This window comes from Phyllostomus hastatus, unplaced genomic scaffold (genome assembly GCF_019186645.2).
Source record: "Phyllostomus hastatus isolate PE091 unplaced genomic scaffold, TTU_PhHast_1.1 phas_contig_65, whole genome shotgun sequence".
NCBI classification, from domain to species: domain Eukaryota; kingdom Metazoa; phylum Chordata; class Mammalia; order Chiroptera; family Phyllostomidae; genus Phyllostomus; species Phyllostomus hastatus.
This window is the reverse complement of record NW_025333932.1, coordinates 3,080,058-3,092,787: the sequence shown is the minus strand read 5'-3', so window position 1 is coordinate 3,092,787 and position 12,730 is coordinate 3,080,058. Positions and strand designations below refer to the sequence as shown.

Here is a 12,730-nt window from a genome sequence, read left to right as displayed (position 1 = left end):
AGTGGATGTTGGAAGCAATAAACAGTACTAACGTTATATAGTGTGTTTGCCCTTCATCACAGGATTGTGAAGGCTAAAAGTAATGGTTATAAAAATATTTTGTGAACTGTTAAAACCAATTTAAATGCAAATTAATGCCTTATTTTACTTAGCCTTCTTCTCCTAAAAGTCCCTTCTATAAGGGACCGTCAGCTAGAAAGCTAACCAACCTTTCTGAAAGTCTGGGTCACTGAGTAGGTGCTACTTCTACAAACTCACCTCACAAAAGTACATTACCATTTGTACCTTTCAGAGTGCCAGCTTTATTGGCTGTCCCTGTCCTTCAGCCTTGTGTTGCTTAGAAGCTTCCTCTGGTAGGCTGGATCAAGAGTGCTGGCTCAGGAGCCAAACTATTTAGGTTCATATCCAGCTTCCACATAATAGCTCAATAAATTATGTCAGGTCAAGTAAAATGTTTAGAGCAGAGCCTGGCTCGGAGTGCTAAGTAAATGCTATTTTACTATTGTAAAACTTGAGCACCTACCAGGGGCATGCAAATGAAAATAAGCCTCTGCTTTCCTATGCAAGTATAATGGTCAAGATAGACGGAGCACATATTAAGAGGTAAATGCTATAGGGACATCTAGAATGTGATAGGTTCTTAGGGTCTTGGGGAACCATCTCCAGGGGAAGGTTGACAACTTTCTGCCTCTGCTGTTCTCCTTTACAGATTTGGTATCAAACTGGCCAAAACATTTTCACACACCTTCCGCATCTTGGGCAGTAAAACTTTTTAAGTCCAGCCTTTTTCATCATACCTAGTACCTGACATGTAACAACACAGGCATAACCTCATTTTATTGGGCTTCACAGACATTGCATTTTTGTTTTTAAATCAAAGGCAAGACCCTCTACCCTCAAAAAAAGATTCCAACTTTATTGTGGTGCTCTAGAACTGAACTCTCAAATCTTGAGGTATACCTATAGCACTAAGTATGTTTCCTGTCACTGCTGTAAATCACCACACATTTTAAGTGACTTAAAAACCCAGATTTATTGTCTTAACCGTTTTGGGGCTCAGAAGTCCAAAATGCAATTCGCAAGGTTTAAGGTGTCAACAGGCTGGCCTGCCCACCTGAAGGCTCTACAGGAGAATCAATTTCCTTACCTGTTCTAGAAGCCACTTGAATTTCTTGGCTCATCATCCCTTCCATCTTCAAAGTGCAGTCTCTGCTTCCATGTTTCCATCATCTCTGATTCTCCTGGCCTCCCTCTTACAAGGATCCTTGTTATTACATTGGACCACCCAAGGTAACCTCCTCTATCACATTTCCTAGTTTCAGTACATCTGCAAAATCCCTACATAGGATAGCATATTCTCAGGTCCTAGGAAGTAGGACAGGGAAATATTTGAAAGGGCTATTGTTTGATCTTGATGACTCCCAGTTATATTTTTTCTTGCTCTTCAAAAATGAGAATCTTCCAATGTAGGGTCTTGGTACTTGGTTTTGTGTCTGGAACACTCAGCCCTCAGGTCTATGCTTGGCTTTTCCATTATGGGAAAAGGTCATCTTGGACTTGTCTCTTCATATAACTTTTTTTAACATAGCATCTCTTACTACCTGAAATAACTTTGTATTTACTTGTCTGAATCACTGCCTTCTCTGTTCTAGTACTTTTAACAATGCTTGGTGCATTGTGTGCCAGTTGCTGCTTTCAGTTAGTTAATCAAGCTTCCTAAAGGGCAATAGCCATTAAAATTTTGTATCTTCACTTGGCATGTGTAGTTCTGAGGTGTTGGATGGGGAAGGGTGTGGAGGCTGGAATGTGGATTTATGAGTTTAATTGTGTAGGGATAATAGTATGTGAAAATGAGCAACAGGTTAGAATATAGAGATGTTTCACAAAGGTAGGATTTGGATGCCCGGTTATCAAACAATAGGAGCCAGGTATAGAGTTGGGTCAGAGCTGTTGGTGGGGGGTGTGATAGCAAGACTCAAGCAGATCAGTTAGTAAACTGGATAACGTATTGAGTGCAGTACCAAGAACTGAATTCCTAATTGATTTTGGAATGGGCCCCAGACATTTTCCCTTTAAGTTCATGTGTTTTCAATGTGCCTCTCCATTTAGGTAAGTATCACTATCCCTGTTATTTAGATGAGTTAACTTCCCTCCCACAGGATTACAGAACTAAATCGGTGGGGCTGAGTACTATATTTTGCTATGTATAATGCACACTGTTTTGCCAAAGTTTTTGAGGGAAAAATAAGGATGTGCATTATGCATGGGTAGTACTAATTCCATACCTACGTGTTTTTAACTCTTTTACTTATGCTAATTCATTAAAAGTGTGAATTCTAGAAAGCAATAGCGATATCTGTAAATAACCTGGCGTATGATAATTGGTTTTTTATATAAATAAAAATTAAATTAAAAAATTAAAATTTTTCCTGACAATTTGGGCCAAAAACATGGGTGTGTATTATACATGGGAGTGCATTCTACATGACAAAATATGGTATTAGGTTCCAGGTCTAATTTGAGTTGGTTTTCTTAATTAAAGGAACTAGGAAAGGTTAGTACCATGAAACTTAATGAAAACAGAAAAGTGAGCTTGAGAGAAGTTTCAGGACTTTTGAGATCTAAACCATATCACCAAGGCAGAACTTGCGGCCTTATTGTGGAGTCAAGAAATGAAGGCAAGAGTAGAGCTTCTAAGAGCCTACTGTGCAAGTCAGGGTGCTAGGGAGAAGACACAACCTAAGCTTTCACCAAAGAAGCCGGACAAAGGAAGCGTAGAACATGGAATTACAGCGGATGTGGGGAGGGAATTCGGGGATGATTCTGTAACTTAAGACGGGACTAGTCAGGTATTGCTGGGCTGTTTGAAAGGTTTAGACTCATCAGTACTCTAGAGACCCTCGTTCGAATCTTAAAAATGCAACTCAGAAATGCACGTTGCCAGCCTTGTCCAACTGCTCACTACCCACCCTGTAGTGCTTGGCGCACCTTCCGTGCCCCTCTGACCTTGTGTCACAACTGACTGGTTTACAACCCTGTTTTGGTATCATCTGTCCACCCCAACCCCTGTAGCTGTGACCACAAAGAGGGCAGTAGCACCTAGTGTGAATCCTGGGAGTGGAGGGGGTACGCGTCTCCCAGTCGCCCATGCGCCACCCAGGCGCACTCTCAATTCACTGCCCTTCCCATGAGGGCCTGCAGGCTTGCTGACGGAGCACAGCCGGAAGTTCTGGGCGCCTGGCAACGGATACGTGTTGGCCTGGAGAGCTGCAGCCTCTGGACCCGCTGCCAGCAGGGCCCGGCGGGGCGCAGAGCTCCCCAGCATCGCCGGGCTGCCTTTCTCTGAGCATGTTCGCCTTGAGAGCGGTGCCGGAGCAAGCGCGCGGCCGCCCGGCCCGCACCGCCCAACACTCTGCCTGGTCCGGGGGCTCTGCTCTGAGCGTCGCTGGCTCCCCCGCTGCCCGCTGCCCCCGCTGCCGGAGGCTCAGACCTGGGCACCACTGTCCCCGGCCTGGCGGGCGAAGAAGCCCCTGCCCTCCATGGCGGAGCTGCGGGGACAGTGAGTGCACCCGGAGGGCCCAGGGACCTTGCCCAGGCAGGGATTGTAAGGAGGCCTCCCCCTCCCAGGGAGGGAAACTAGCCTGGAGAGGGAAGTGGGTCACTCCAACTGTTCTCTTCGGGTAGACCTGCGAGGAGGCTGGGGTGGAGGACCAGACTCAGGCTGCTGAGCAAGGTCAGGGGACAGAGAAATGAGAGTGAAACCAGGGAGGACCTCCGCCAGATCTGTACCTTTGCGCACTCCTCCTGTTCTGGTACAGGACAGCACCCACAGCCATCCCCCCGGGATACAGCTTGCAGGCCCGAACTCCAGCCCTGCAGGGTTTCACTGCAGAGGAGGGAGGATGTGTTTGCTGTCTCCCTTTGCCCCGCACTTGTACCCAGCCGAGTAGATGGAGCAGGCGTGGGACACTGACCATGTTAATTAGATAGCTCTGACCCCATTTTCATTGCCAGTTTTGCTTTGTGCTATTTCTCATTTACCCATAATTTGTGTGTTTATTATGTTTTCACTAGGGGTTAAAAATACTGGAAAAGATTTGTCTGATGCACGTCGTCTGTTCTAACGTACTTGTCATTTCCCCTACAACCTTTTTGGGGTCAAAAAAGGTTGCCTACTGTGGAGCCTCGCGCTAGACAAACGTAATTTGTAACCATTTTCCTTGTGGTGGTCTCCGAAGTACCGAAATCATCGTATTGAGTTTTAATCCACATTGCTAATAATGAGTCAAATATCCAGTTACAATGACATTTCTTAAAAAATACTTATGATGTTTCCTATTTTAAGGGCTTACATTTTGAAATTACATTATAATACATCAAAATTTCATTCAAACAGCACAGGAATTTTAGGTGAAAGCCCTCTCTGCTTTCTATTCTTTATTTGCTAAAATTTCTTAGAGTTCGTTTAGTGTCTATTGTTTCATTCTTTTTTTTCCATTTGTCTTTTGATCATCAATAGAATAATATATGGATTATTTTGAGAAATTGCCTTTTTTACTTAAGAAGATATGACAAGTACCTATCATATCATTTTACTTAATCTGCATTGAATACTTCATAGATGTATCACATAGATGTGTGATCATATGGTGTGTATACACACACACACTATAAGTAACATCTCACATTAAGATTTGTTCCAATTTTTCCTTACTACAAACGCTGCAACAATGAACATTCTTAGATATGGTAATAGTTCTACAAAAGAAATTCCTTGAAGCAGAATCACAGGGCCAGGTGTATGTATGTATGTATGTATGTATGTATGTTAAAAAAAAACTTGGTGGAATCTTGCCTTCCAAAAAAGTCTTTACCAGTTAACATTTCTGTCAACAGACTGTGTTTAGAAAAACCTGTGTTGGTCATTATTTAAAAACAGTTAAAATAATAGCTTCCACTTACTGAGTGTTTATACATGCTCAGCACTGCACTGAGCAATTTATATGTATTTTAAAAGTAATCCTCACTAACCTAATGAGAACCACAGACACTATTATTTTCTTCATTGCCCTATGGTTATGCAGCTATTGAAGGACAGAGGTAAGATTAGAATCCAAGTTCATTTTACTCCAGTGTTTGTGTTCTTTGTCCGGTCTGAAATTCTGGTCAGTAACTGGGAATTGCTTCATTGGGTTGTTTGAGTATTAAATGGGATTGTGTACTTGGTGTTAACAGTATTACTAGTAGTTCTTTTTTTTACTTCTGAATTGGACATGGTCCAATGCTTCCTGAGATTCTGGTTCCTCTGGATCCTCTGCCTCTTCAGTCATTTCTCTGCCTCTTTTCTTTATCTTCCTGCCTTTGTGTATATTTTAAAGGAATCTGGCTTTTTTCTCTCTCAAAATTTCCTTTGGCAACTTTACTCCAGTCTCTGGCCTTAATTCTCACCAGTGAATAGATAATTCTTACTTTTCATTTCCCAACCAAACCTATAGTCTTCAACCCCTAGAACTTAGATCCAGGTTATATCTCCACTTGGATATTCTGTACTCATGTTATCTAAAACTGAGCTCCTTATTGTCCTCCACCTCCAGGCCAGCATTTTCTCTTTAAGATTAATTCATGGTTCTATAAATTCTCTTAGTCAACCTAGCTCATAGCCTACCCCATCTTTGACTCCTTTTTTGTTGTTGTTGAACCTCCTAAATTCAGTCAATTGTTAATAATGCATGACCACCTTGGCGAGTATTCAGATGTGTCTGTGATCTTTCCCCAGTCTATCATTTTATTATTTCTCACAGTGCTCATATCTGGACCATTGTCTCCATTCTCCGTGGTATCTTTCACATTTGTATCTTTTCCTGGAATGCCTCCACCCACATTTCTGCCTGTCTGAATTTCATTTAAACATTATTTTCTAGTGTTTCCCAAGTCTTTTTTGAACCTCCATGTGAAAGTATTATCACCCTTCTTTTAACTCCTATAATATGAGTGATATATACAAGGTCTGTCCAGAAGGAATCCAGCCATGTAATATGAAAAACAGAGACATTTAGTTAAGAAGATACAAAATACAAGAAACATTGTACATAGGACAATAAGACTGCAGTCTCCTTCAAAGTAGGCACCTAGGGCCTCATACAGTTCTCCCAGTCTCCATCAGCTGCCTTATCGTATTTTCCTCATTGACAATCTGAAATCTCTTCCCTTTCAAAGGTGATTTTATTTTCGGGAAAAGCCAGGAGTCACAGGGCACCAAATCTGGGCTGCGGGGTGGGGCGGGAGCGGGGGGTGCTGCTGAGTCACATGCTGATTTGAAGTTTTGCCAAAACCTCGGTACAAGACGTGATGCGTAAGTGGGTACATTGTTGTGATGAAGCTGCCAATCACCAGTTGTCCATAACTGTGGCCTTCTGAATTATCTGAATAGTTTCTGCGGAGGAATGTTCAAGCTTAATGCAAAATTGGATGCAGATTTGTTGTTCTACTCACTTAGTCATTTTGAATGTGGTGGCAACACAGTACATGTGCTCACTCAATGGTGCTTACCACCCCCAGTGATTAGTACAGTGAAGTCACCATTGTTCATGCATGTACATTCCAGTTTACTCTTCTTGGCTGCCAGGTTACACCAATGTTGCATAAAACGTTCTCATTCTATTAACAATAGCTGGGATTTTTCTGGACAGACCTCATTGTGTACATATGTATATGTATATATCTGCCCCAATGCTGTTATTTCATGTATTGTAGCTATGAGTGGCTACTGTTTTTCCTTTTGGACAGGAAATTCTATGGAGGCAGGATTTCTATTTAGTTACCCTTTGTATTTGTCAAGTACATGGCAGACTGATATACACACAGTACATGCTTAATGAATATATTTGAGTAAGTGAGCTAATACATTCACTTGGGAATTTAAAATTGCGTATATTAGAATATTGTTAGCTATAGTGACAAATAGACCTCAACATTTTAGTGATTTAACATATATAGTACGTCCTCATTCATCTCACGTGCACATCTGTGGGATGTGGGAGGAACCTTGAGGACCCAGAGAAAACGCATGCAGACATGGGGAAAGTGTGCAAACTCCACACAGACCATGGCCCCATCTGGAATCAAGTGTTTTTCTCATTTATGTAATAATGAAACAACTTGAAACAAAATGACATCATTTGAGGACCTCCTGTTCCTAGTCAGCAGGCAGCTTTCTTCAATGGGTAGAAGGATCCTTTCATTAGCACTTTGCTGTTGTCTAATTGCAACCAGAAGAAGGGAAAGGAGAGAGTGTGGGGAAAGCAGACGTGCTTCATAAAAGCTTCCTGCAGAAAGTGTTCACCTTACATTCTCTCACATCCCAGTTCCAGAAAGACAGCCACTTCCTGGGAACAGCTCTGTTTGTTTTCTGGAGGAGCAAGAATTCTGGTAGGCATTCAGCCTGCCCTACCACAGTTCATTTCTACTTATCAAAACCTGTGGAACTTAGCTTGAACATCTTTGCTCAAAAACAAAAGCAAAACTCTTCTACTTGCCCTATCAGGTTAGCAAAGGGTCTGTTGTACTGCAGAATTCCAGCATGGGTTTATCATTACTAGTTACCATAATGAACTATGATCATTTGCTTTGTTCCCCCAATACACTGTAGGCTTTTGCATTTTAACCATTTTTGCATTTTCAACTTCTAGCACAATGACTGGCGTTGTAGATAAATAAAAAACCAGCTTTCTCAATGATTCTACAATTTGTCTTTCTTGATGTTCACTCAATAATTCTTTTTCTTGAAGCTAAAATTCAAGATAATTTTACTATCAGCTGTTTGATATTAGGGTTATTTTCAGCCTTTTTTATTATAAAAAACACAGGACATGACATCCTTGAAGATAAATATTTTTCTGTGTCAATAATTATTCCTTTAGGATAAATTCCTGGAAGTGGAATTGCTGGTCAAAAGTATATAAAATTATAAGGACATATATATCTTGCTAGATTGCTCTCTGGAGATGGTATAAAAATACATATACTGAAACCCATGAGAGTGCCTACCTAGTTCCTTGTACCCTATCTTACACCACTGAGTATTAAAGAAAAAAAAATCCTTGTCATTTAATTGGTGAAAGTGATAGCTCATTATATTGCTTTTATTGGCGTACTAGTGAGGATGAACTTTATTGATCATTTGTATTTTTTCTGTGTTGAGTTATCTGTTCTTAAACAAATACTCTCTCAATAGGGTTCATTATTATTTTGATTTCTAAGTATCATTGTACATAAAAGAAATTAAATTCTTCATTTCCTTATATCTTCATTTGAAAAGTTACTCTGGGAACTTCTGGGCAGAGTGAGCTGACGTGAAAGGGGCTCCATTCTGCTTCATTATATTTCCAATGCGGGTAAAATATAATAAGGTAATTTATAGAAATGTGGCTGAGCTAGGAACCAAAAGAAGGAAAGGCCCAGGTGCCAGAGATCAAGGAATGTTCACACAGGAAGCCACTGTGAAGCATCTGCTGAAAGCTGGAAGTCACAAAGGAGTACTGTTTCTGTTACTATGACTGCATCACAAATTTCTCCAAAACGTAATCGTGGAAAACAACCATTTATTGTGCTCGTGGATTCTGTGGGTCAGGAATTTGGACAGTGAACAGCAGGGACAGCTTGGCTCTGCCTCACCATGTCTGGGCTCTCTGACGGAGGATTTGAAGGCTTGGGGCTAGAATCACCTGAAGGCTCATTCACTCTCATGTCTGATGGTTGATGCCGACTGTGGACTTAGACCTGAGCTGTGGATGTCAGCTGGAACATTTACATGGTGGCTTCTTCCTACCACCTAGATTTCTCACAGAATGGTGGCAAGGTTTCAAAGGTGAGTATCCCAAGAGAGAAAGCCAGAGGAAGTTGTATCACGTTTTATGATCTAGCTTTGGAAATCAAACAGGCACTTCTACTGCAGCTTACTGACCGAGGAAGTTAGTTTCAGGGAGGGAAACACAGACTTCACCTCATGAAGGAAGAGTGTCGACATTACGTTGAAGGAAGAACATGTGGTACTGGATATGTTTTAGTGCGGGATATGTTGAAAAACACAACCTGCCTCAAGAACCTTGACACTGAGATGATAACTAGAAAAATACCCTCCATTGGTCTGAGTAGGCTGCAAGGAATTTTGCCATCCACTTGAACTCAGAAAAAAGTAAACTGCTAGAGAGTAGAGCCTCAAACCCTGCACAGCTCAAGTCTGAGGTCTGAATTCACAGGACTTTCCAAGAAATGTCATATTAACTGGCGTGGCACCTCTGAAACACAGGTCTAGACAGATGAATGGAAAAACCTCTCTGTATAGCAAGGTTTCTGTAGCTCAGAGACCACGACTCCTGTAGATAGCAACCTCTCTAAAGATGAGCTTACAGTTCAAGATTACACATTACATAAGGAAATGAACCATAAGGAAGAAAACATGGCATATTTAGCAAATGGGAGATTTGAATCTCCAAACTAAAAAATAATAGAACATGACAGAAAAATTAAATTTATAATATTCAAGGAGATGAGGTATGGAAACCATAAAGCAAGAACAGGGAAGTATGAAAAAGAACAGGAGAGGTCTAGAGTTGAACATTCTGATTTTGCTGATCTCATCCTTGTCATGTAGTATGTTCCTTTGTCCCCTGCGTGTCCTCTAAATCAGTAGTTAGATCTAAAGCCTTGATCAAAGTCAGGTTTGACTTTTATTTTTCAAGAATACTTAACAGGCATTGCTCTGTTGGGAGGTACATAGTATTCGTGTCACAACTTCTTTTTTGATCTGAGCTGCCATTGATTATCCTTGCTGTATCAGTCAGGGTTCTCAGGAGAAACAGAACCAGTGTATGTACAAAAGTATTTCAAGGAATTAGCTTACGCACTTGTGGGCGTTGGCTGGTAAATCCAAAATTTGAAGGGCAGGACAGCAGGCTGGAAACTCTCAGGCAGGATGTTGCTAGAGTTTTGTGGTAGAATTTCCTTCCCCAGGGAAAATTCAGTTTTATTCATAAGGACTTTTAACTGATTAGATACAGCCCACCTAGATTTTTGAGGGTAATCTCCTTTACTTAAATTCAATCGACTGTAGATATTCACTACATCTATAAAACACCTTCACTGAAACACCTGGATTAGTGTTTAATTGAATAGCTGGCTACCAGAGCCTAACCAAGTTGACACACAAAATTAACCTTCACAATTGCCAAGACCCATTAATTAATTAAAGTTATAAAACTGGTGATGTTTTAATATTATTATTCCTTCATTTATTATCTTAGATACTCTATGAAGAAAAACTTCACTATCATTCATTTGGATAAATATTTGATCTTTATATGTAGTAGGTTTCAAATCAAGTTGATTCTTTAGTACCCTCCAAAGATGGTCAGTGTGGTGCTTTTTAAAAAGTGTCTTAATACATTTGCATATTCTGCATATTTAATATATTTTAATTTATTGAAGTTAATATTCTTATTAATGTTTACACTTCATCTTTGTTCAACTGGCACCTCTTCAAGTTCCTCATCCTTCCTAACATTGCGAATAGCACCAGTCTTGCACAGCTCCCAGGTCTCTGAGTGCTGCTACATTCACTCCTGTCCCGTTGGCTCTCTGGAATCTCCTTTGTCCTGGGTTTAGGCTCCCAGTACCATTCACCTAGTAGATTACAATAGTCTCGTAATTGGCCTCCTTGCTCCCATCTTTCTTTCAATATTGCTGAAGCTAAAGCAATATGGAAATCTGAATTTTAAAATCTTAGGTCTAAGCCTTCATCAGCTTCCGTGGCTTGTGCATATGATCTCCAAAATAAGTTGCCTGAACCACAAGATAAATAAGATCCATTTGCAAAGAAAGTCAAATTCCTATTACACATATACTATTTTAAATTTGATAAATTGCACCTAGCATAATTGTTCAATAGGTGCTTGTTGACCAAATTAGAGCAGGGGCTAGCCAAGTTCAGTAAAATATATAGGCTTTGTGGGCCACTTTCTTTGTTGCAACTACTATGCTCTGCTCTGTGGCCTAAAGGAGCTATAGAAAATATGTAAACAGATGGACATTGCTGTTCCAATGCAAATCTATTTACTAAAACAGGTGGCAAGCTAGATTTGTCCCTGGGACCATAGTTTGCTGATCCCTGGATTGGAGTTTGAAGCAGCAGTAGCTCAGTATTCACCAATTCAGTGCTAACATCAACTTTATAGAGTGTACCTGTTGTGAATAATGAGAATTGACTCTACTTTCATTGTATTTTATCTGAAATGATTTTTGTTAATTTGTTAAATACTTAATGTCTGCCTCTCTCACCCAAGTTTTGGGAGGACAGGGACCACATGTGATTTGATTCATTCTTAACATTCTTATTGTGTGACATGATTGTCATTCAATATATTTTATTAAATGCATAAATGAATGGATGGACAAATAATGAATAGAGAACATTTAATTAACATTTTCTTCTAGTTCTAGACTAGGTGAAAAAAGATAACATTAATTTAAAACTTTTTGGAATATTTCTTTAAAAAATATTTAAATGCACTCACATTTTGGGGTGCCTTTGAAAATATAGTAATTATTTTACAGCTCTTTATTTTAAACAATTAATTTATCTCAATCTCTAGCCTCTTTACTATTTGTGAAACATTTGTTTTGAGTGAGTTTTTTATGGCCTGCCCTAGAACATAGGTACTTTGTTCTTTTTTATTATCTCTTTCTACATGTTTTTTTTTAAGTGTGGTTGTTGTTCTATAAAGTATCTTTAATTTTTCTCTTTCCATCAGAATTAGATGTTGACCGTGTTTTCAGGAAACATAAGATCAAAAGCATTTGTTTTTTAATTATTTCCGCACATTCCTTAACTTGTACATTCTTGCAGCTGTGAGCTTCCCACATCCACCCCCAACTTTTTATTATGGAAAATTTCAAGCATACACAAAAATGTAGAGATAATAGTATAATGACCCCTTATGTATTTATTGGGTGAACGTTTTCAAAATATTTAGTTTCAGGAAACTTCTCTCTTCACCTGGTTTGATACAATGCCCAAAGAGGCATTTATTGTTAGTCCACAATTATTTCTCCTGTCTCAGGAGGGATACTTCTAAGGAGAAGAGGGTCTGCCTTGGAGCAAAAACAAAGCTGTCAGGTCATCTTCACCTTTACAAGTAAAAGGAAAAAATAAGGTCTTAGAATTGAGCCTGGATTTTGATTCTAGTAGTCTTTTAAGACTTTGGAAATTTAATTTACTCTCTATTTTAGTTTAGATTTATTGTCATTTTCTTTATTGTCGTTGCCTTTCTGATTGTCTTGTTTTCTCAAGTCTTTAGCAATAAACACTATGAAATCAAGAGAGTTCAAGAGCATTGAAGAAAGAATGAGCCACTCTTCTTCCGCTGCTGCTGGGAAGGAGGACAAACCCAGGTGTAGAGAGGGTGCTGGCAGCCATCGAGAGTAAGGGAAGCAGTGTGAGCCTCTGAGCTGCTGCAGGGAGGGCTGGTGGCTCAGAGCAGAGGACTTGGCGTGTCCCATTGGAGATGCCCACATGGGCCCTTGACATGGTGCTAGTGTTGTGACTCCTCTCTCTTTGCTGTCTGTGCATTTCCTAATGCTCTTTACCTGCTCCTGTAGCCCATAACTGTCTGGTTCTCACCCTCACCTTTAACTCCAACACTGCCATTTCAAAGACACCCAAGATCTCACCATC

The 12,730-nt window shown here is 40.2% G+C and overlaps 1 protein-coding gene across 2 annotated transcripts in view; it reads left to right on the top strand.

Moving 5' to 3' along the window:
* The first annotated feature begins 3,268 nt into the window (after positions 1 to 3,268).
* Positions 3,269 to 12,730, top strand: part of CUNH8orf89 (chromosome unknown C8orf89 homolog) — a 35,014-nt gene continuing 25,552 nt past the window's right edge. For both annotated transcript variants that reach the window (XM_045849454.1, XM_045849455.1), the window contains exon 1: positions 3,269 to 3,559. In XM_045849454.1, coding sequence (XP_045705410.1) covers positions 3,540 to 3,559 — 20 coding nt within the window. In that variant the 5' untranslated portion in view covers positions 3,269 to 3,539. The remainder of the gene's footprint in view (positions 3,560 to 12,730) is intronic.